The sequence below is a fragment of the Pogona vitticeps genome, chromosome 2, assembly GCF_051106095.1.
Source record: "Pogona vitticeps strain Pit_001003342236 chromosome 2, PviZW2.1, whole genome shotgun sequence".
Classification (NCBI taxonomy): Eukaryota; Metazoa; Chordata; class Lepidosauria; order Squamata; family Agamidae; genus Pogona; species Pogona vitticeps.
The window spans coordinates 156283899-156309423 of record NC_135784.1 but is presented as its reverse complement, the minus strand read 5'-3'; the positions used below and the strand labels follow the sequence as shown (position 1 = coordinate 156309423).

The 25525-nt window shown below is 43.7% G+C and overlaps 1 protein-coding gene across 1 annotated transcript; it reads left to right on the top strand.

Annotated features, from left to right (window-relative positions):
* The first annotated feature begins 126 nt into the window (after window positions 1–126).
* TMEM100 (transmembrane protein 100) lies at window positions 127–18445 on the top strand. The gene is made up of 3 exons (XM_020783896.3): window positions 127–3988; window positions 10632–10816; window positions 16440–18445. Exon 3 carries the CDS (start codon window positions 16513–16515, stop codon window positions 16915–16917), a length of 405 nt encoding a protein of 134 aa, XP_020639555.1. The 5' UTR covers window positions 127–3988; window positions 10632–10816; window positions 16440–16512; the 3' UTR covers window positions 16918–18445.
* The last annotated feature ends 7080 nt before the right edge of the window (window positions 18446–25525 follow it).

Here is a 25525-nt window from a genome sequence, read left to right as displayed (position 1 = left end):
TAGTCTTTTGGCTGCTGTTTTCCTTTATGCCTAGTCTCAGATTGGGTAACTGATTTACTCGCATATGCTCATTCCTTTATTTTTCTGTTATTCTCTCTTCCAACGCACCCTAAAGCAATAGGATGGGGCTGGGAGATGTGCAGGATGAGAGCTTGGGTCAAGCCTTGATCCTCAATATCTGGTGAGGAGATAAGCAGAAGTAGATTGGTAGGATGGAAGCAGCCTATGTTGAGGGCCCCAGGGGGAGTGCTAAAGGACAGGCTACCACTGCAGAATGTGCTGGGGAAGCTCTAGCAGGGCGAGATCACTGTCAGGTACCTCAAGAATGGAGTTCCTGTCATTTCAAGAGAACCACACTTACCATTTTGTCCAACATCCAAGAGGGTCAGGGGTGCTATAAGAGGTTCGTAAGTTGGAAACTTCTTGAGGGCACATAGTAACAACTTGCTCAGTAGCAGTAAAATATAAAGAGCCAGTGAGTTATGCATAGTGATTCTGGACAGGAATAAATCTCCATGTAGCCCAGTATTTTGTCCCCATTGGAGGCTACAAAGACAAACATTTGAAATAGATTGGAAAAAGTATGGCCCTGCTTAGATTCCCTTGCACCAAGGGTGGGATACTGGTTTGTGGGGCTGGGACAGGTCTTCTTCATGCTGAGTGCTTATGGGCCATATGATGACCACATATGGTCACCCTGATGCCCCAAGTGTGGTGCCAAAAGTTCAAGGTGTAGCTTTCTTAAAAGAAATGGTGAAATGTCATTGAAAGTGGCTGACACAATAGCTAAACAAGGAGGATTTTTCTGGTGGGGTATCTTTCAAGGGGGAGGCTGAGATGAAAGGGAGCTAGTGGATCTCCTATTTAATTCTATTGTCTTTATTATTTTAACTCAGGTAGAGATGTGTGGAATAACTGATGTTACTCCATTCTCAGACAGTTTCTCAGTGGCTTGCAAGAAGGATTCGGTGTTGGACATGAGCATGAGTGGGATGAAATCAAACTGGCGTGAGAGCTGAGTTTTGTCTTCGCCAGATCTTAAGGAGGGGACTGGCACTCGAGCCCTATTCTGAAGACACCAAGATTTCAGGAACAGGGGGATTGAAAGGGGAACAAGCCAGGAAAAAAGGCAAGAAGATGGCTCAGACGTTTGGCCTGGCTCCCATATAGGGCAGGGCACTCTAACTGCCTGAATAATGGGACCACTAGAAATGAGTTCATTGTGCTTACAAAGCTTCTCGGACCCCAAAAGAATGTGCTGGTCTGGAGACACTGTAGTTTTAGTTTCCTGTAACCAATGGAAACTCAATAGGAGCACAGCCAGCCTGATTTCTCTTGACAGGGGTTTGCATATCCAGATACTACAGCAGAATAAGTTCTTTCTCTTCTACTCACTAAGCTTAAAAATAATACTTGTTTGCCGATTGCCTGCCTCCACCAAGCTCTTAATACCACACAGAGAAAAAAATCTATAGCCATAATAGAGAGAATGAGAAAATCTGGTCCTGTTGGTGTTTCTTTCCCACTCCATTAATTTACAATTTTGAAAACAGGTTTTAATTATGGAGCCTGCAACAACAAAACGTTGCAGTATCATTTTACCTCATAATCAGAGTGTTCCCATTCAGGGTTGAATAAGTCATCCATGATCTCCTCCGTCTTTTTCAGCTGATGAGCAGCATTCTGTGGCTATTAAGCACCTCCGGTTCTCATTTGGTTGTTCGGTGGAAGAGCTGTCCAGTCTGCACTACCACTGCCGTTGGTTTTGTTCTGTTCTGTTCTGTTATATGTTGACAAGCCTCGGCTTTCCATCAGCCATGCTTGATACCTGACTCTTGTTTTGGCCCCCTTGCTGTCACCACCTGAGTCCTCTATTGGAGGGGAGTGATGATAAAGAGGAAAACATGCAAGGCGTATTCTGTCCAGCTGCTTAGTAAGACATAGATTTGTTCCCTCCTTCCAGCAGTCTGGCCAGTGAATGCAACTGCCTGGAAGTGATCAGATCCCTGTAAGTACAATCTGCCTCTTCTCCTTCACCATGTTAGATGGGGAGGAGGGGCAGAGAGATGGCTGAAATAGGGCACAAGGAAGTGGCAGAAAGAAAGCAGGGTGATTTTTGTTGTCTCTGGCCTGGCCACTAGTAGACTGTGGCTCATGACATCCAGGGGTTTGCCCTGCTCAGTGGTCTCACAGAAGAATGCATAGAAAACCTCCCCAAGCAGTTCAAAACAACCACTGACAGTTGAGCAAAATGACACATCATTTAATAAAGTGCACTCCCAGGTATGCAAGGCTCTTCACATGCATGAGTGATGTACGTATTACACACACAAATAGCCTGTCTTTCTTCCAAGGAGTCAATATGACCCTCCAGGTCTTTGTATCTTTGGAACAGCCCTTTGAGAGAGGCTGAGCTGAGACACACTGGTTTGCCCAAGGTCAAACACACCATGACTTTGTGGGTATCAGATCCTGGGTGTCTACAGCTGAAAAACCAACAGGGAAGCACACTATCTGACCAGGATAAAATAAAATGAAGGTGGAAGCAGTATACTGAAGACCTATACAGAAGGGACAAGAGGATGGCAGACTCCTTTGAAACAGAATCCTATGATTATGAATTCGCAAAGCTAAAAATATGAAGTGACAGATACTCTGAAAGCATTGGGAAGAAACAAATCACCAGACAAAAGACAAACAAGTGGGTCCTATAGCAAACCAAGCCTGAACTATCTTTGGAGGCAAAAATTTTGAAACTGAGGCTGTCACACTTTGGGCACATCATGAGAAGGCAAGATTCTCTGGAAAAGACAATAATGCTGGGAAAGTTTGAAGGCAGCAGGAAAAGAAGATATGAGATGTACTGATTCCCTAGAGGAACCACAGAATTGAGTCTGCAGGAGCTCAGAAGGACTGTTGGGTACAGGACCTTTTGTTCATAGGGTCACCATAAGTTGGAGGTGACTTGAATGCACATAACAGCAACAACGTTCGCTTAAAGATGATTCTGAGTCCTAGTGTTATAGATCTTTGAACTTCAGTGGGGTGCTTTTACTTCAGTGGTGTATAAATAGCTAATGCAGTCCCCCTAACTCAATTTTCCCAGCTGCAGGGGATAGACCCTGACTTGGCTCAGTGACCCTACATTCAGTGATTATAGATACTATTTAGAGTCACTCAATGCAAAACAGATAAGCCCCTGTTGTGATCACAATAACTATATTTGTGCCTCTGAGCACGCTTGAAGGAAAGACAAACACCCTCTCCCTTTTGATTGTGTTCTGTTGAGTTGAATTCCAAGCCAGTGTGCGTAGGTGTGATAGTAGCTTAGTTACTTCTGAGAGGGCTCAAGTACAATGACCGTTTTTCTGTTTTCTTTGCTTTTATTATTTTTAGTATGGGTGTGATTACGGGTGTGATTGGATTAATTACACACGACTCTTGCTCTATTTTGCTGATCAGCTTGATTCCTCCCCCCTCCCCCCCCCCAATGTGTGTTCCCTACATGTCTGTAGTGGACAGTGGACAATAATCCACGAAACTCTCCCTGAAACTAAGCGGAGTCTTTATACAGTCATATCTGAGAGTCTGAACTAATGCCTGAATATGTTTGCCAGGGAATGAGTTTGGCCTACACAGAGGCCCTGGCTCTTTCTTAAAAGAGCCCTGACTCTGCCTCGCTGAACTGGAGATTTAAGGGAGTGCTGAATAAACAAAGGATCTATTTTGTTCTGGGTATGTCTGGCTACAGTGCTCTCCCTCAAAGGAACCCCCGCCTCCTTCCCAGCTAGGGGTATTCTCCCTGCAAGCCAGCGTTGCTTCCAAGAAAGCTTCCTTTGATCTTGTGAAATTGTCTCCGGTCCCTTGATTCTTCTTCTTCTTCTTTAGCTCTGGCTCCGCAGTTTGTTCACAGTCCCTTGCTTCCCTTCTCTTCTCGGAGCGCCGGGCAAGTGTGCGTTCAGTTCAGTTCTCTTCCACCCGAGCGAAGGTAAGCTGCTGCCGATGCGGTGTTTTGAATGGGAGGGTTGCTTCAAAGAGGGAGCTTGCCCAAACTTTCCGTAGGGACTGGGTGGCTTAAAAAAAAAAAATCAATCCGGAAAATCTCTCCTTTTTTCGCCTCGACTCAGCTGTTTGGTAGCCCTACTATGGCTGAGAGGGGAAAGCCTGGAAAACTTCCATGGGGGACGGAGGAGAGCGACAAGCAGGAGCGGCTCAAGTGGAGGAATATTGATCGCCGTTGGGGACTTTTAAATGGGTCTTTGTGTGTTCGTTCGGCTGCTTGCTTTTTAGCGTTAGTCAGAATCCAGCTAGATATTCCCTCGCGGCAACTTCTATCAAATTTCTGAAAGTTGGTCTGTGATGGTTTTATTTTTCCCCCAGTAGAAAAGAAGTTGGGCAGTAAACAGGAATCAGATCGCGTTGCTTGATTTCCAGATCACTGCACTCTCTTCTGTCCATTTCTATGGTACCAACGGTATCCACCTTTATTTGAGAGTAAATGCCATAGTTCAGAAGGGCTTGGGCTGCGCAATCAGAACTTCATTACAGTATTAAAGTTTCCTTAAACTTTGAAGTGGAACGACCCCAGCTAGCTAAAGTGACGGTCCAAGAGAGAACTGTAGGGAAACGGGAGGGTGGAGAACAAGAATGGCTAGAAGAATATGCCTTTTCGCTCTGGGAATCTAAGTCTTGAACCCAGATCTCTGTCACTTTGAGCCCAAATGCTCTTTAGCCTATCCATGTTGTCTCACTGTCCTGTGAAGTGTTGTTTTTGAGTAGGTTTTATTCTGCACCTCATATAAGATAAGTGGATATATCTGTCAAGATGAGGAAAAAGTTGGAGGGTGTGTGCATGCATGCTTTGGGTAAGAGTGTTGAGGTTTGTGTGCAAAAGCACCTCTGCACACACAAACCTGCATGTCCACGCAGGACTAGATCTCCTGGCATCAATGTAGGTGGTTCCATGGGGTATGGAAAACTTAAGATGGGCCAAGGGAAATAAGTGGGTTGATTTCTGTGTTCCACTGCACAAGCTCTGCTTTTCATAGTTCTTCCTATATGATGTAAATAATTTAGATCATGCATTCTTAAAAATTTGGACAGGACAAGAATTTGCCCTTCTTTTCTATCCCCATGTCTGTTTATGTGCATAATATTATGGGTACTATGGACTTAAGGTTTCTAACCTGAGAGGAGCTTATTTCTGGAAAACATGTATAAGATTAGGTTCTTACAACTGTTGACAAGTTTTACAACTGGCACTATCTTTCAAAACCTAGTTTTTCATTATGATTAACATTTCCAAAGAGAAGTCAGGCTTTGAACATTCCTAGAACACATGCTGTTCTGTTTAATTCACTTTATGTGAAGGAACAACACATTATTAGTTTAAAGTCTGCATATGCTGAATGGCAATTATCATTCTTAGCTCTTCCATCTGCCAGGGTTAAGTCCCAAGTCTGAAAACACGTTCAGAGTCGTGTCACAAACTAAGTACCAATTGCTTCTACAACTATCATTTAACTTTTGTTGGCCTGAAGAATATAGAGTCTTTGTGCAGGATAATTTGCAGTCTAACCTGGACTGTTAAGTGACATGTAAGGGAGAAGTTAAACATTTGGGAATGGGCAGCTGAATGTGTCGTATTTGGGAATGTCCGGAAGGAAACTTTGGCAGTTGTTGATCAGCAGGTAAGATGCACATAGGACAAATTTCAAAAGAGGCTGAGGGCCGTGTTTTTTATAATATGCAAGGTCACAATGTAATTTGTGTATGAGGTGTAAATGCAATTGCCCCTCTAAAGGTTTTGTACTGATCAAGGACCTGCAAAACTTACTTAAGCAAAGATGACATGGGGCTAAAGTAGTGAAATGTGGGCTCCATGGACAATAGGATCTTGGGTGTTCTGAAAAATCAGTTATTGTATATCTCCAGCACTGGCTATATAAAGAAATAGTAAAGTTCTAAGAATGACACAGGGTGGATAAGACAGAGAGGATAGAGAGATGATCTGAACATTCACAGAGAATTTTGACAGTAGGAATGTGCAAAAGGAGAGGAAGTGTATCTTGCAGCTTAGAAATGCCTGTATCCCTTTGTATTTTGATATCAGTTGGATAAATAAAGTTAAAACATACTTAGGATTGGAACAGAGATAAATATGCTTAACACCGAAATCCTGCTTGTAATCTTGCATACCACAGAGCAGTAATTCCCAACCTAGGGTAACCCAGGTGTTTTTGGACTTCAACTCCCAGAAACTCTGGCCAGCGCAGCTGGTGGTAAAGGCTTCTGGGAATTGTAGTCCATGAACAAAGTAAAAAGCAAAGCAAAATGTACTTGTATACTGCCTCATAGTGTTTAAAGCGCTCTCTGGGTGGCTTACAACTTAACTGTGCAGGCTACACATTATTCCTCCCCCCCCCCCCAAGCTGTTTACTGACCTTGGAAGAATGGAAGCCTGAGTCAATCTTAAGTCAGCTACCCAAGTCCAGGATCAAATTTAAGCCATGCACAGCGTCCTCACTTAAGTACTGCAGTTTAACCATTGCTTCACAAGCCGCCTCTAGAACATCTGGGCTACTTAAGGTTGGGAATCACTGCCATAAAGTAAACTGAAGCAGTGCATGTCAGCAGAAGAGTGTATATGCATCTGTATGCTCATATTTTCCATATATACCAAGATCATTTTACACTGTTTACTTCCATGTCCTAATAGTGCTAGGAAACTTATTTGCTAATCAGGCTTGCACCTGCAAGTGTAAAAAGCTTCCTCATCATAAGTAACATTCATGGTCAGGGTAAGTCAGGAAATGGCTACATTCACTGGCCAAGTTGTCAGATTGGAGTCTTTCTCAGGGTTACCTGGGGAATGCCAGGGAACGGACCTGAGACCTTTTACCTGTAAAGTAGAAGCTTCTTCACTTAGCAAGCCCCCTGCTTATCTTCAAGAAAGAGACTGCATCCCATGTTCTCGGACCGTTATTGCTAGGCCCCAGTATTGTGCCACATCTGGTCCGGCTTTTAGCATATATTGTGTCAGCGGTGTGCCTATAGTTGCTGTTATGCTTATATGAGTCTCTAGTGTGCTGTGCTGTCTTGAGATTATTGCAGCCCTCGTAGGACTTGTTGTTGAATCAGCATGAGTTTGAGTCTTTTTTGAAAAGCCATAGTAAGGAAGTACCCTGAAAGATTACAAATCTGAGGGGTAAAAGCAATGCACTAGCAATTAATTCATAAAATACAATAAGCCTTCACATCTCAAAGGGGCCTAAAAGGTGTCTAGTATGTAGAAGCTGGCTGTAGTCACTTGGTGAACAACAGGCACTCTGTACACGTATACGGGTACTCTTTTTTAGATTATGCCTGAAAGGATAGCCTAAGCATTGGAAATATGTTCCAAGACTGGCTTTAATTACACTCTGGCCATGTTAGTCATCTTAGCAATTTTCCTTGACGTCACTATTTCAAATAACATATAGGCATCACTATTTAAAAAAAAACCATACAGACCTCTTTTCTGAATCATTTTTGTCATCTGTATTATGTTCCAGCTCTGCTTCCTCTTCCACTTTACTGTGCTAAGTTAATATTAAAGTGTTTTGCATAGAAAGTGAAGACTGTGAAGGCTTGAATCGTATGCATGCTTGTCTGGCAGCACTGTGCCTACAGTTCAGTGGAATTTACTTCTGAGTAGTCAGGTCTGTGTAAGGCTGAACCAGATGTTTTCTTAGTAATACAGAATAAATCCTTTCAGGCTGAGCCAAAAGGTTTTGCCCTCTGTGCTTCTTAATGTGGTGCCTTCTCTCCGTCCCAGTGGCAGGTGACTCTCATTTCAACACTGCCAACAGAATAATATTTGTCTGTTCAAGGGTTGTGGGAATGGCTAGCATAGAAGGCATAGCAATGGCTATGTGGTACACATGATTCTTCTTCAAGAAGTGGCCTGGCTTAATCTTTCCTTGCCTGCAAGTTCATTCCTGGAAATCCCTTTTAGGCCACTTTCACTGTTTTTCCTCAAGAACATGGGAAGTTCCTTTCATGAGAGTATCTCTTTTTTAGACTGGCTGGGAGACTCTGTGGGTTCTAACCTGGAACAGTAACTTTTTAAAGCTTTGGTTTTTCACTCCAGAGTGTGGGTGTGGATGTGTGCATGGGTGTATGCAAAGCAACTGGGGCAGGAAAGCGGGAGTGAACAATCATCTAAATGTTTTCCTCCATCCCTGCCTCCACATTAACTAGCAGGCATGTGTTTGGGAAACAACTGGATTTCTGTTGGAAGGGTCTAGTCCTGAGTTCCATCTTGAATATGCAGTTTACTGGGTGGTCTTGGGCAAGTAACTTGCTCTCAGCCTATCCTAGCCTAACTTCATATGAGTTGGTCTAAAGGTAAAAGTGGGAGAGCCACACCCTGCTCCTTATACGAAGGAGGATAGGGTACAAATCTAATGAACAAGTTGAAATGGATTGTGCAGTTGAATTCCCAAGGTTACTTTTTAGTGGGGAAACCTGATCCTTCAGTGTTGTTCAGCACTTGACGTTTGTATTTGTGTCCAGACATGTGTGTATGCTCTTTGCTTAGAGGGAAAGAACACTAGTTTTGTGCAGAGACCGTTTGCACAAATTATGGAAATTTAAATGAGGAACAAATGGTGATTCTTGTCTTGCTCTCACTGGAGACAAGGAGTCTTGCAGGCCTTGAAAATTACTTGCCAGGTCCCTTGTCAACTGACAAATGAAGAGTTTACCTAGTGTTCTCTATAGCCGTGCTCTGGAGAGGCTCAGATGCCCTTTCCCCACCCACGAAGCCCACAGTAAGCCCTGGAAAGCTGTAAAAATATTGAAAATAGACTGTCTTTAGTTGCCATGTTCCATCTCTTTGGACTTCGTTTAACAGAGGGCATAAGCAAGGTTTTGTTGTTTGACTTTGCTGTTTTGTCCCTAATCCTAAGTCCATTTATCTTGGAACTAATAATAGTAACAGTCGCTCCCGAAACCAGCAAAATCAGGGAGCTGGAAAGGGGAGAGACTGTATTTGTCTTCAGTGTGGAAGGGATGGTCACTCTCAAATTGGCCTCCTCAGCCACACTAGACACTGTTCCAAGTCCTCCATACAGAGCACATTGCCATAGTCTCTTGAGACTGAAGGATGCCTAATCAATCAATAATATCAACAAACAGGTATCTGTAAATGTCATTTTAAAACTGAAAAGCAGTACTTCAAGCTCAAGAGCTTGTCTTCTGTCCTGTGGAGTTAGATTGTGTCTTTCCAATGTTATTTGCAAATCCATACACCTCGGATTCATAGAAAGCTGCCCACATTCTGGACTCACATTAGCTGGTGCTTTAGAGTATCGGTGCAAGATTTCACATGGCCTCCTACATTATTTTTTTAAGGAGACAACATGTGGGACAGATCTCCTACAAGCACTTCAACTTACAGGAAAGTGCTGGGTCAGGGCAAGCAGCTATTGCAAGCCATAGCTCTTCGGAGTAAAAGATGATGCCCAAACTCCGTTCTGTTCTGCCATTGCTGATGTTTATGGTCACATAAAGGATCCACTGTTGTCATTTTGTGAAGCCCAATGGGAAAGGAAAGGCCATTTGATATGATGATGTGTAAGATAAGAGGACAGAATAGACCCAAAGGGGTATTTTGGTTCAGGCCAGGTAGTTAGAAACATGCGGGGAAAAATAGAGCAATTAAAGAAACAAACACCCCCCCCCCCAATGTTTCCTCTTTCCTTGGATGGATGCCCCAACTGCCCTGTTGAAATGGCCCTAACAATCCCCTCGCAACCACACATGCATTGCAAAGGAATGTTGAGTAAGCTTAGTAACGAATCTTTTGCCAGTTCAGAAGGTTAACGCGGCTGCCTGGCAGTTTCACAGCTGTCGCTCCTGTTGACAATCACTTTGGCTCTCTCTTGCTTGGATGTGTCATGGAAAGTGTCGCTGTGGATTCTGGCTGATTTAAATGCAGATGGTGGGGGAGAAGCTGAACCTTTCAATCAAATGGGAAGCCTCCTTTTACCTGGTAGGATCCAGCTAGGTGTTGGCTAGCCTAAGGACTCTCTTCCAGGGATATCTTCCTCCTGGTAGAGAACATATTCAAACCTCTAGTGTCATCTGTCTCACACAGAAGGCCATGGTGTGTTGGTGTTTTGATGTGTTATAGAGATCTATGTCTTTTCATGTCCAATACCTCTCTAATCAGAAAATCCAGGTTGGAAGGAATCTATGGAACACTAAATACTGAACAAAGAGGAATGAAGTTGCCAGATCAAAAGTCATGTGCAGTGGACATTCTGAAGACACAATGATCATTCTCTGAGCTTCTCGCTTGATGTGTGTTCTATTGAGTTGTTTGACTATTTTGGAATAAATATTAATTTCCTTTTTAAAAGAAGAAGTGGAGGAGATTTAGCTATCTTTTAATATATATATTTTTTACTTCCTGACCCCCAGCTCTTTGAGAGAGACATTTTCTTCAGAAAACACTGTAGAAACTGGAACTGAGAAAAGAAGACTGTGAGAGTCCCAGCAGCCCTTTCCTACATTGAAGGTTGGAACAATTTGTAAACATGTCATTGTCCTGCAGTTTTAATTCCATGTATATCCTCTCTCCCTAGGTTGCCTCTGTGATGCTTTGCAGTTCACAACTTTTAAAAGAAGACAAGTCATATGCAGCAAAAACTCAAAGCCCTGTGTGTTTTGCTGTCAGCTCAATGTGTTGAAGAAGAAGAAGAAGATAGCTGGGTTGTTTGGATTAAATCCTCTTTGCTTTCCAAGGCATGCCAGATTGCCTACATTTGGGGTAGGTGCACAAGTAGGAAGTTCATTGATAGTGCATATTTTTCATTAATAAATTAAAACATGCATAAATATCCATAGGAATCCAACAAAGGTAGCCCTAAAGTAAAAAAAAAAAAAAATCCAGGTCCTTGATTTGTGATAATTAACATATCCAGCATATTAAGAACCATTTAAAAAGAGTTATTTGCTTCTAGGTGGCTATAGAGAACTGGTTGTTCCAGGACCTGACATAAAATACTAGTATTAAACAGTTCGTTAATAAAGGATAAATTCATTCAAATAATTAGTGTTTTTTAAAAACATTCTCATCTGCTAATCCATACTTCCCCAGTTTGGGTCCTACTAGTTCTTCTGGGTGACAGCTGTTGACCATGTTGGCTGGGGCTGTGGGATGACCTAGACAGGGGAGATTGTCTTAATCTAACTAATTAATTAGCTGAACATTGTAGCCCTAAGAGCAAGGCCTTTAAGATTGTCTCTTGGCAGATAGAGGAGGCACAGTGCTGGTATGATTTTTCTCTTATTTGCATATTCTAAAAGCATAGGCAGGATTTCTGGGTTGACAGCTGGCAACTTTTGCTAATTCTGGCAGCATGTGGTTCCTTTTCCTTGCACCCAAACTGAAATGAAGGCTGATAAAAAATATCATGGAGCTATCTCCTCCATGCCCCAAAGTATTAACAAGGATGATTAGGCTGCAATCCTGTACTCACTCAACCTGGAAATAAGCCTCATTGAACTCAGTGGCTGAAATCCAGTAGTAAATCACAACTGGAGTAGGACCAATAGACTCAGTGGAACTTGGAGAGGAGTTGACGCACCATTTCCCCATTGATTCAGTGGGCCTACTATAATTGCAATTTACTACTGAATACCAACCACTATGCCCTAGATTTTTTTCAAATTATTATTATTATTTTGCTGGTGCATATTATTTGTATGCTTATGTTGTGGATGGGTTATTATTTTTATTCTGCTTTTTGTTGCTAGCTGTCCAGAGTAGTACTCCATTACCACATGGGCGGGATAGAAATAAATAAATGTTGCACTCATCTGTGTTGCTTATTCTTGTTAGAAGATTTGGAATCTGGGAAGAATCACACTTGTCCTGGTGAAAGAGAGAAATTTGATTTGTAAATCATTGATAATTCCCCTTTTTTTAGAATTGCGGGGGGATTGCACCAAACATATGGAAGACCGTGTGCTCTTTCTTAGCGTTTGGGATGGATATCGTGGTACTGCATCAGATTTCTAGTAAAGGATCCAAAGCTTGAATTCCTGTTTTAGTGCCTCTCTTGTTTTAAAAGAATTTTTCTGACCACTGTTGTTGCTGATAGTGCCTCTTTTGGCTTTAAGCCCTAGAACAGTGGTTCCCAGACTGTGTGCCATGAAGCCTTGGAAGTCCTTCTGCAGAATCTGCGGGGGCCCATCTGTTGGCACTGCCTTTGCAAGGAATCAGGTGGGATGACCTGTTGTTAGGAGGGGAGGGGGAGACAGAGAAGAGCCCTGTTTATTTTTCTTTCCCTTCCTCCTCCTCCCAAACAAGTTTTCCTAGCTTTCCTGCTCCCTCCTTTTGTAAAACAGGCTCCCTTAAAAAAAAAAACAACCAAAGGAATTCTTCCAGGCTTCCAAACACTATCCCAAATATTATGCTAGATTCTCTCTATTTAATGGCCTCCAAGAGGCTGCAATGTCCAATGGAACTGCTAAGACACCCACCAGCTGCTCCATGTTAAAAGCCACGTCCCCTCTTCCTGATCCAGCCCCAGGGCCCATTGGCGGATGGAGGGAGGGACTGTGAAACAGTCTATTGCAGGCGACCCAGTCTACAGGGAAGGGAGGAACCCAGGTAACATTGCTGCAGAATACGGGGAGCATGGCTTAACTCTGACAGGGCAGTGCCCCCCCCCAGCTTCAGAAATCTGCAGAAGTACTGCTCAAGTTGTGTTTCCCCCTCCCTTCTGCCTCCTTCACCCAAAGTTTTGTACTGGGGGAGCCAGGGCCAGTGGCCAGTAAGTCAAGGGAGCTGTGAGTGAAAAACATTTGGGAAGCACTGGCCTTAGAGTTTCATTGGATGGCTATTACAGCCAAATGGGGTGCCCATGATCTTCAGCACTTTAACAGGATGCAGCATGCTCACTAAGATGAGTGAAGACATAGAAAAGTAGCAAAGCCATGATAAGATCAATTGACTATGACTTTACTACAGTATAGCTATTAAAGTTGAAGGGTACTGATTGTGCATCTCCATCTGTAGCCATAAAACTACACGAGTCTCTTTTTTTAACTAAAGGAAGATCAAAGGAAGATCCAAAACAATGACACATTATTCTAAAAGTGCAAGGATATATTTTTAAAAAACTTATCAGGTTGCCACTCCCTACCTTGAATATTAAAAAACTAGTCTCAGGATATAAATGTTCACTTTTCAATTTTAAAAATGGTGGTTTTAAAATATTTGAACTGAGAATTGGGGGGTTAGGAAAACAACATATAATATGAGTAAGTGATCAAAAGTTAGGCCACAGTAGTTTTGATGGACATTCGCTGATTCACTGTCAAAAAATCTGTGATCAAATTAATATTTGCAAGCAACATGTCTGTTATTCCTTTGCTAAGGTAAGCAAAATCAAGTAACTTTCAGGCTGTGCCCTAGGAAATGGTAAATGAATATTTGGTCTTGGCATATATTCCCCACTGAACGGTGACATCGGTCGATTTAGACAGTGATGTGCTGTTTATTAAAAACTGGACAAGAACAAAGGCTGATTCAAAAAAAGATATGTGGTGTAATGACTATAAAGATGAGAAAGACTAAAATTTCAATCCGTTTTGTGGAAATGGAACTTCCTGGTTATTTAACACCCTATTTCTTTCTTCTTGTAGTCTCTTAAGAACTGGGAATACAAAGAAACATTTTGTTGCAGGTCCCTGCATCTCTTTGTGCTTGTGTCCATGCATGCACCTATGCACGTGCTATTCTTGTAAGATAGAATTTTAATATGCAGTAGGAAATATCCACGGAGGATCTGGGTTTCATGATCTACCGCAAGTGCCTGAAACCGCTGATAGTAGCGATCCCTATATACAGCAAACAAGGAGGCAATTAAAAGGCCACAGGGCCTGTATGTTGAGGACATTTGGAAGATTGTTCATTCACCATAAGTTGGAGACAACCTGACTGCACATAACAACCACACAGCAATAAATCACAGTATTAGAAATATGTAAAATATCATTATCAGTACAGAATTGGAGCCATGAATGAGGTGCCTAATGTTTTCGCTACCACAAATATTTTCAAAGAGGTTTTTCATTCCAAAAGCCCCTTTGCAACTTCTAGTGACATTTTAATTGTTTTTTTAAGTGAAGTGAAGAGGGGGACCCCTGAGGTGCTGAGGGCCCAAAAAATGACAAAATTATCCCTCAGAGGCTGTCTGTCCAACTGTCCGCCCACCCGCCCATTTATTTATTTATTTATTTATTTATTTATTTATTTATTTGTTTGTTTGTTTGTTTGTTTGTTTGTTTGTTTATTTATTTATTTATTTATTTATTTATTTATTTATTTAATTTATTTATTTGTCACCTTTCCCGCCAACCTAGTGGTTCAAAAGCATACAAATGCAAGTAGATAAATAGGGACCACCTCGGTGGGAAGGTAACAGCATTCCGTGTCTACGTCGCACTGGCCACGTGACCACGGAAACCGTCTTCGGACAAAACTCTGGCTCTATGGCTTGGAAACGGGATGAGCACCGCCCCCTAGAGTCGAACACGACTGGACAAAAAATTGTCAAGGGGAACCTTTACCTTTACCTTTCTCCTAAAGGATCCAAGGCAACTTACAGTATTAAAAGAAACAAAGCAAAAATAATAAACTATTATAATATTTTAAAAGCATTAAACAGACAAATTAAAACTTATAAATAAGAGCAATATTAAAAGCTCAAGTAAAACAACAGAATAAAATAATCCCTTAAAAAAATACCCTTAGTCAACCAGTCATTTAAAGGAATGTACGCCTGAAGAGAAAGGTCTTTGTCTGCTTGTGGAAGGACAGCTAAGATGGAGCTGGACTGGCCTCCTGTAGGAGGGAGTTCCAGAGTCTGAGAGCAGCAACAGAGAAGGCCTTTTCCTATGTCCCCACAAAATACATCTGTGAAGGTGGCGAGACAGAGAGAAAGGCGTCCCCTGATGATTTTAATAGCTGGGTAGACTCATAAGGAGAAACAGTGTTTGAGACAGCTTGGATTCAAGATGTTTAGAGCTTTAGAGGTCAAGAGACCAGCACTTTGAATTGTGCCTGGGAACAGATTGGCAGCCAGCGGAGCTGCTGTAACATGACAGTTGTATGTTCCCTGTAACCAGCCTCAGTTAACAATCTGGCTGCAGTATTTTGGACTCATTGGAGTTTCCGAACACTTTCCAAAGACCCCATGTAGATGGCAATATGGTAGTCTAGCTGGTACATACCGTATTTTTTCATGTATAAGACACCCCCATGTATAAGACACCTCCCTATTTTGACCCTTTTGAGCCCAAGTGCCCAAATCAGTGGGCACCCGTTGGGCCGGTGCATCCTCCAGTGGGCTGCCCAGGGGACGCCTTTTCCATCCTCCCCAAATATAGGCAGGCCCTTCGCCTGGGCTTCCTGTACTGTGCTGCGCTCCGCCCCACTCGCTCACTCCTGCGGTGCTGGAATTGCAGTCAATGGGCAGCCACAATGCATGCCAAGGGGCGGCCAAGCACAGCTCCTCCTTTGCCTCCACCTCCTTCTCCTGCTGCTTCTGCCACTGCCCAGTCGCCTCCTCCAGTGCCACTCGCAGGCTCCCTTCGGGCAGGGGACAAGGCAGCAGCATGAGCTTGAGTTGAGCCCCAGCAGCAAGCAGCACTGCGCCCTGCACTGGGCTGACAGGGGCAGCAGCATCAGCATAGCTTGTGTGCCCACAGAGAGGGTTCTGTGTGCCAGCGGTTCGGCTTACTTCCGTGTACAAGATGACCCTCAATTTTTGCTCTAACTACTGTATTTTAGGAAAAAGTATCATCTTATACACGGAAAAATATGGAACCTAAGGCATGTATCACCATGGCCAGATCAGACCTCTCCAAGAATGGGCAGGACAATTTGTGGAAAGGGGATTTGCTTTGGGGAGAGCTGATGGTGCCTTAGACAGCTGAAGCCCATATTTAGACCCCCGGGTAACGTAGTGTTAGGGCTACATTAGATTAATGTCTGAAATTAACAAATGCAAGAGCCTGCAGGCAACTCTTCAGTTGCCTGCAGGCTTATCCAGCTGCTGCTTTGCTGATTGGGGGGGCAGGGGACTTATCCAGCTGCTGGGGGCAGGGGAGAGAGAGAGGAACTTTCTGATATCTGAAAATGCAATCTATCTATAATTTAGATTGCATTTTCAGATATCATAAAGTTCCTCTCTCTCCCCTGCCCCCCCCCAATCCAGCAAAGCAACAGCTGGATAAGGATGGATGCAACTCTTCTGATAGCAGAAGTTCCTGTCAACCTTTCCCCTATATCCGTCTTTGCCCCCTCATTTGCTTTCCCAAATGGATTATTCTAGAGACATTTCCAGAATATTTATCCAAATGCATTTCCCCCCCTACAGTTGATGCAGTTCAAGCAGCATCCAGCTTTCTCTTGAGGTTGGCATTAAGAAAATCCTGTCCACAGATTGCAAGATGACCGACGAGCCTATCAAGGAGATCTTGGGAGGTTCCAAGTGTCCTCAGTGTGCAACGCTGGAGAAGATCAACAACAATGACTGCCGGGTGACGGCTGTGCCTTTGGTGAGCGAACACCAGCTGACGGCTGCCACAGGGGGAGCAGAACTCTCCTGTTACCGTTGCACGATCCCCTTTGGGGTGGTGATCCTCATTGCCGGAATTGTGGTCACAGCAGTAGCCTACAGCTTCGACTCTCACGGATCCATCATCTCCGTGCTGGGATTGTTCCTATTGTCATCCGGACTCCTTTTGTTGGCCTCGAGTGCCTTATGCTGGAAAATCCGGCAGCGGAACAAGAAGGGAAAGAGGCGCGAGAGCCAGACAGCTCTTGTGGCAAACCAAAGGAGCCTCTTTGCTTAGAAGCTGTGAGCTAAAGGGATGAAGGTGAATGGTGGATTACTGAACATCAAGTCTTATTTATTTGCAGTTCAGCTGCAGGATCTTTTAGCAATGGCTGAGCTGGAATTATAAATGAGAGCCCAGAGCACCATGGAAGGTTTGGAAATCATTCATACCTGTTGTCTCAGAAGTGTGTTTCAAGATACACTAGATATGATACCCTGGGATTTTCATTTCAGATCTTTTCTCCGTGTTTTATTCAAGTGGTGTTATACAGTTCAAAGATTGAGGTTTTGGCACATCTAGAAAAAACAAAAACAAAAGCCTTATCCAACTGTCTAGTAGAATAAAGGAGGTCAGTTACCTGGAGTCAGGTGGGACCATGTGTTCTATTGAAAGACAGCAGTGGGCAGTCCATCATACACAGCTTTAACTTTACAGCTGGTCCCAAAAGCAAGGCAATAGGCAACCAACTTATTCAAAGGTTCATGTGCATGCATGTGATGAAAACCCCAACCCACCCCGGAAATATCTTCTAGAGGGAAAAACCTTGAGAACAACAGTGGGGAGGTAGTTTTCTTTGTGGCGAATAGTCATCTTCTATCTTCCACGAGTCACCCTTGTCACGGCAATATCTTGCAACAGCGAATTCCATACATTAAAGCAAACAAGTGGGCCAGAAAGGCTGGAGTAAGCCCCTCGTGTAGTTGTCTCCCTACATCCGATTTCCTAGGAAAAGGGGCCATTTTGGTTGCCTCTTGAGTTGATCTGGCTTTGAGGTCATCTTCTAAAAGACAGCAGTTCTGCCGCATGTTGTGTTGACCACACATTTGCTTGATTTTTAAAGGATGGAAGATTAAAAAGGCCTCCTTGCTTCCAGTTATTCAGGGAAGCAGTCTTGAAATTATAGACTTGTCCCAATCCCCCCCCCCCCCATTTTCCCAGAAAGAACTTTCTTGTTTCTCTCCTGCTCCTCCCCCCCCCACCCCCTATCACCATCAGACTTGTGTGGCCTTTTAAACTATTAGCAAATGCTTGGACAATTTGGGGAGGTGGGGTGAATGCTAGGAGAATTCAAGGATGTGATCAAAACAGCGCAAAGTCATGTCCATCAAGTGCTTCACCTAAAGCTTTCTTAAGACGAAAAGCCCATGTGCGGCTTTGATCAACATAACGTTTAAGGAACTGCGGTCATAAGTTGCATCAGCCAGAACATGCATTTCATTTTATTCTTATGATATTTTTGTGGTACTTCTTTAAAAAGTAATATTGAACTACTACTAGTACTACTACTACTACTATACTACTGCTTCCTTTAAAAAAATGGAGTGGGTAATGTTACTATTTAGACACAGGTTGCTCTCTATACCTATTTGTCAAAATTAAACAGCAAGGTATATGTATAGATCAAAAGATACATTGGCAAATTTAACTGTTATAACACTGTCATAGCACTTTGGATCATTTTGATATTAAATCATGGTTTTTAGAAAATGTACCCTTCATTTCAAAATAATAAACAATCTCTGCTGCTAGAGCTTTTAGAAAAGTGAGTCTTGTCCATTCCAAGCTGGAGTTTTTTTTTTCCCCCAGATACTACCCTGAGTGCATCAGATCTTGCACAATTTAGAGTTAGGCCTGGTTAGTTCTTGGTACTTGCTATCCCTAATAGGAAGTCTATCAGGGATCACCAGGGATCTCCAGTGAGAGCAAGAAAAGAATCCTGGCCAAAATCTTGACTTTGCGTAAGGCAGCTTATGCTGCTGTGTGCACTCCAAGAAGACCAATCCATAGACACATTTAAAAATATAGAGCAAGAACCAACCACCGACACTGAATAATAAGAGCAGATAGTCCATTAAATATAAAGCAGCCTAAAGCCAAATAAAACAGGAAGCACCAAACTAGCACCTAAAGCTTCCTAATATACAGAATGGTAGAACCATCAGTTGCCAAGTTACTGGAAAGTGAAGAGACTATTCTTTTCTTGTGGGTTTTGCGGATAATTCTGGCCAGCCCCTGATGGGGAACAATCTGTTGACCTAGATGGCTCTCAGGTGTCATTGCAGCAGGCATGTTTTCAATGTAAGACCTCTGGTCTGTTTCATCATCTCTCTCTCTCTCTTCTGGTGGTCAGTGACTAGGGCCAGTCTTACCCTTCGACAGGGTGAGGCACTCACTTCAGGTTGCAGATGCTGAGGGGGCAGCAGTGCCATTCCCACATGCCCGACTGCCGTTTCTCCTGAGTAGCCTAACTGTTCTCCTCAAGCGGAAGACAAAATTATGCATGATATGTGGCCTGTCTGAGTGCAGCTTAAACCACTTTGGTGCCTTAGATATACCAGTGTTTGAAGTAAAACTTAATTCCCAGTCTTCTTGGCTTCTGCACTGTTCTAGACCATCCCACCGTATTAAAGCAGCTTTAGTAAGCTTTGTGAATACTGACACTAGCAGAGAACATCTGCTGTTGATATTCATTGTCCAAATGAAACCCAGTTATATGTTTGCTCTTAAAAGTCTAAAGAGCACTATGGTGTCAGAGCTAAATCTCTAGTATTAGAGATATTGGTTAACCCTGCAACCTGGGAGACCTGTAATTTGGAGCATATCAAGCACTTAATTTGACCAAAGACATTCCGAAGCAAAACCAAAGTGTGCTACTTACCGTATTTTTCGCACCATAAGACACACTTTCCCCCCACAAAACAGGGGGGTGGAAAGTCTGTGCGTCTTATGGAGCGAAGAAAACATTATATTTTCCTGTTTTCTTCTCCTAAAAATTGGTGCGTCTTATGGAAAGGTGCGTCTTATGGAGCGAAAAATACGGTATATACTTACAACATAATTATGCAGGCTACACATTGCCCCTCCCTCCCCCAATGACCTGAGTTACTCAATTTATCAACCTTGGATGTATGGAAGGTGGAATCAGCCTTGAGCCTACTACTTGAATCCATTGAGATCTAACTTGGGTTCTGTGCAGAGTCTTGGCCACAATACTGCAGTTTAACCTTTGTGTCATGAGGCTCCTATATTCCAGGCTGTTTTTCAGCATCAATGCTCAGTTCTGTAGCAGGCCACATTGTAAACAGCAGAGTTGATGTGCAGTGTGTGTGGGAATGTCAGCCCTTTACCACTGAACAGGAAACTCTTTATTCTGGTTTGCGTTCTGATTTCCTGCATTGTAGAGATGTAAATACAGTGGGAGAGGGACTTAAAGCATCCCTAGGATGCTTTACATACTAGGATCCCTACTATGTGGATTTTCCAGTGCATGTGTGGGCAAGTTGTGGTTCTCCAGCTGGTTGAATTGCAGTGTCCATAATCTCTCATCACTCTGATGGCTAGGGCTAATGGGAGTTGCAGTCCAACAATATCTGGTTGCCTGTCTTTGTTGTACTATCATATTGTAGCTAATTTTGAAGGGCCTTTCAAATGGTGTCAGAGCTGTGGTTAAGTCCTGTACAGGACAGAAGTATGTCATATGCAGGACAAAACTGCATCCTGTCTTTTCTAATAGGGCTCACTCCCAAATAATTATACACGGGACTGCATCTTTAAAATTATGGTATACACAGTGTGCAGTATTACACTACAGTAAGAGTGTACGACCTTTCAGTCCAGAGGGTTGTACACATTGCTGAGTGAAAGAGAGACACATTATCCTTTCCTTGATGGGAAGGAAGGAGTAGGCGGCCTTTTCTTCTTTCTCCCCACCCCTGGCATGGAAAGAACCAACTATTTCAGCATCTCTAGGGAAGGGGCAAAGTGAAGGCTTTCCATTTCCTCCCCAAAAGATCTTCCTACAGATCACTTTCTTTCTTGTTAAAAAGAGAGAATGGTAGGAAATTGGCAGGAAACGTGGAGTGGAGGAACAGGGTTCAGTGGCAGAGAGATCTGGGCACCCAAGAGCTGTAGTTAAGGCGGGGGGGGGATAAGGGTGCAGGATGTGCACCCCTGCTTGCTGTTCAGCAAGCTGCAAAATGAAGCGCTGGAAGACTTCTGCCCTTTTGCAAATGAATGAAATTTTGATGGCATGGATATTGCTGCCCCCCCCCCTCAGCAGAGTTCAGGCACACTAAAAATCCATGCACCCCCCCATGCACACACGCACCGCTCATAGCTGAGATCTGGGCCTTGTAAAGTGCAAGCTGGGATTTAAATAGAGCAGGCTATACATATGGGAGGGGATGTTTAGAGTTAGTATTTGTGTTGCTACACTCCGCCGTTCCCAGACGCTATAATAAAATCACTTGCATCAGAGGAAAGCTGACCACACATTTTAGCACTTTTCATAGCTCGAACTTAATCATGTCAGGAAGCTTTCCTGCTACTGGGGGAACATATTGCGTCACCAGAACATCTGACACGGGTATCTTGTGTCAATCACTTTGCTTAAGGTCATTAAAAATATTAGGGGGTGTCCTCTTACAATTTAAAGCCTTTGCACAGAGTGACAATTAACGGGACACACGGTCAATGATACGATCAATCGCCCAACAGGTGGATTCAAATGGAATTTCTCTCCTGCCCAGAACGAGGACAATGATCAGCATCAGCAAAGGCATGGTGGATGGGTCCCTCGCTAAAGCGGCAAGACCTCTCAGGTTTCAACAGGAGGAAGAAAGAATGGCAAGTTCTGGCACCACCTTACGATGCTTTGCCCGGCTGGAATGGCATTTCACAAAACAACCTGCCTGAGTGTATTGTGGGGCTCACGTATATTGAAAAGGCCAATCAACTCAGTCAAACTCAGAGACAGACAATGGCAGAGAACATTGGAAGGAGCCCTGCTAGATCAAACCAAAGGCCTTTCTCATCCAGCATTCAGTTCATGTGGCAGCCCACGGGGAGCTTGCCAGCTGGACAATGAGTACAGCGGCTCTCTCTTGTTCTTGTCCCCCAGCAAAAGCATGTTGCTTCTGGTGTTTGTGCTACCTTCCCCCTCCACTCTCTTTTTCTGCATAGAGATAATTAGATATCCATGAAGCAGTGATGCTTAGCCTGATGAAGTGGATTTCCTCCATGAAAGCTTGCAATCTGTTTGATTTTTTTGTTCTTGTTATGTACCGTCAAGTTGGAACCAACTTGCAGCAACCCAAATAGGGATTGCAAGGTAAGTGAGATATTTAAGGAGTGGTTTTACCAGTTTCACTTCCCTGGTGAGTTTCCGTGACTGACCAGGGATTTGAACCAGGCCTCCTGAGTCTATCACCTATTCACCGCACTACACTTGATTATTATTTTTTTAGTGGTCCAATAAAAAGTATTATCCACTCTTACATTTGTGTATTCTTAAGGACCACGTGCCTTTTTTTTTCCTTGGTCTCTCTAGATACAGAATCCCCACTGTTCCTTTGAGGTAGGGGGTAGCTGGTATATTTTTCATCTTCAGCTCCCAGATGACCTGACAAAGACAATAATAAGTCTTAGTCAGATGCAACCTAACAGGCAAAAGGATAGGGAGGGAAGAAAATAAAAGCAAATTTGGTTGTTAGAGCCAGAGGTAGCAGAGCAGTAGTGGGGACGGTGTTCCTTTCTTCATTGTTAGCCTGCCTGGTAGAATGACTGGCACAAAATGGCAGATGATGGGAGGGAAGAGAGAATCCTGATACAGCTAATATTTCAGTAATGCTGGTGGAGTCCCATGTTTGGGTTGTGCCTTTGTGCTACACATGACAAAAAACAGCCCAATCCCCATCCTTTTATTCTGGCCACTTCTCCCCCACCCCCCTTCCCTCCAGTGCAGTGGCAAGCAAGGGGGCCAAGGAGGCGGAGAATGATTTACAACCGTCCTTGATGGTGGTGGGACTTGAGCCAGGAGGGAGGATGGGCAGATGCTAATACTTGCCTCACAAGTGAAATACCTATTTTCTGAGCCTGAGAGAACAAGTTCTACCCATTAATAATAACTGAAGGAATTGCTCATCTTTCATGTAGGGGTGAGTAACAAAGCACCCGCAGGCTGCATATGTGTACACGTCTGTTTTTCAGAATCCCCCAGCGTGATGCAATGGATTGAGTGAAAGACTAGGACTCAGGAGATGTAGGTTCAAATTCCCATTTGGCCATAGAAACTCGAAACAAGTTGCATTTGAACTGGTAAAGCCACTCCTTAAACATTTCATTTACTGTGAAAGCCCCGTGTCTACAAGATACACACAGACACATACACACCGCTGTGTCCTGCAGCTGCCACTGTCATTCCCCTTTCCTCCACTTGGTATCCCAAATGCTTATTCTATCCATTACTCTGGGATTCCATGGGAAAACAAGAGATTCTGTACAAATCATCTGAGTTCTGTGGAACTCTGATAGTAAAGAAATTTAACAGCTAAAGCCCCCCAACCTCTGTTTAAAACCTCCAACGAAGGCCACCACCCTCTGAAATATTCTGTTAGAACATACGTAATCGCCTGCTTTGTTCAATGGTCAGGATTTGCAGCCATTAGGTGATGGCCTCATTTGTGTAGTATTTTCTTAAGAAGTTTGTTTTGTTTTTTTAATTAATGGCATCCTTTGCCATCCGTATGCCACAGTCAGAGTCTCCAAAAGTGGGGAGGCCTGAGAAGGAAATACTCCCCTCACAAGACTCCATCTCCCCTCCCCTCTGACCTAACCAATGGGGCTAACCTAAGATATTTTGCTGCCTGAGGCAAAAAGACAAGATGGTACCCCATTCCCTCTTGCACAGACAAAAGCGCAGGACTGGCACTCCCATTTTATTTCAAAGCTGGTGACGGGACAATGCCTTCCACTTCACCTAATGGCAGCAGGCTAGTTTGGGGGCTGGAGAGAAGCCACACAATATGTGCTGCTCTAGCTTCCCAGTGGAAGAGTGGAAGAGCCAGATAGCTTCGGAGATAATTTCCTATTGATCAGAAATTTTTGAATATTGCAAGAAGACAACAGTGGCAGCATTACAGGCAACCTTCATTTTGGCACATGGAACTCAACCACAGTCCTCCCTATAAAAGATCTTCTCGGTGCAATAAATAACAAGGGGTGGTTCTTCCCACCCCCACAGAGGCAGTCAGGGGGGCTTCGAGCAGTGCCACATTCCCCTGCCGTCTCAAGTGCTAACTTTGTGAATTGAATTAACAGCTTTCCTGGAAAACTGGCCCATGACATGATTTCCTTGTGAACTCCATCCACCTGTCATGTTAGGGGTTTGGGAAGCTGCCAAAACTGGCAGGAAATAATAGGCAGCAGGATACTGGTGTGTGTCAATGGCCCTGACCCTCCCATTCCTGAACATGAATCAGTTTGGAGTTTGGAAGGCGTCAGAGCTCCATCAGCTTCTGGATCCACAGAAGCATCGGGGGTGGCAGGCGCACCTCGATTAAAATAACATCCAGCCGGTCAGGTTGCTGGAGAAACCTCCACGGCCTGGGAAGCGCGAGGGGGAGGCCTCCTCTTCCCTTTGTTCTTTTGCTGACGTCAAGGTTCCGACGGGTTCTAAATGAAGAATGAAACACAATCCTCCTACAAGCCGCGGCTGCTGTTGCTGCAGTGGTGGCCGCGGCGGCCGCGGCGGCGGCTGCTTGAACAAGCCAAACTAAAAGTTCACCCCAGGGAAACATGAAAACGGCTGGTCACAGTTTCCATGGCTGAAAGCGGCCCTGTAAAAGAAGGAAATGTGGTCAGCCGTGATGCTGAAAAACACAACAGTGGAAATGGATTTCCAGCTGATCGGTCTGTAATTGTGTAGCCTTTGTTTCCCACCCCCCCACCCTCCACTATCCTCCTCCGTATAGATTGTCAACATGCATGGGTACTCTGTCAGGTAAGTTCAACAAATAGAGCTCTTTAACAAGGCTGAAGAGGAAAGAAAAAAGAAAAATAAAGAAGACAAAAAACATTGTGGCACCTTAAAGTCCTCTTCCTCAGCCTGAAGGCTGAAGAGTTTTATCACGTCTGAGCGTTATTTCTCACATTTTTTTTTCCAGAGAGCAAGCTGTGTTAAAGGCCTCATCCAGATGGAGTATTCGTACCATCACCCAAACTTTGCTTCTCTTTGGTGTGGAAGAGCATGGGGTTTACCCTGTATGTTGTGGGATCGCTGTCTAATAATGTTTCTTTTAACCTTGAGTAAATCATCATCATCAACAACATCATGTTAGTACTGCAAAATTGGAAGGGACCTTCTGGATCATTGAGTCGAGTCCCTGTCAAAGAGGCACAATGGGGAATCGAACTCCCCACCCATATCTAAACCACTGAGTTATCCAATGGAGTCTGGAAAGTATCATACACCCAGCACTGATATCAGGATCCTCTGAGCTGTCCTCCCTTCTTCCCCTGCTTTTTATTGGACTGGGAAAAGCCTTCTTTTTTTTTTCCAGGGCAGACAGGCAAATTAGTCCTAGGTAACTTTTTTTTAAATCACTGTGACCTGAAGTACAATGTCAGCCTCTTTGCAGCTGTTCTACTCAACAGTGCATTGTAGAAACTAAAATATAAAATAAGTGTGAGTGGTACTGTAGCATATCCTCTATGCCTTTAACAGCGTTTTAGATTTAATTGAAAACCTCTGGCCAGGGGTAGTGACCACGGAAACTGCCACTTCTGGGAAGTGTTAAATTCCACCCTCCTCCCATGAAACATGATATAAGATAACACCATGCTT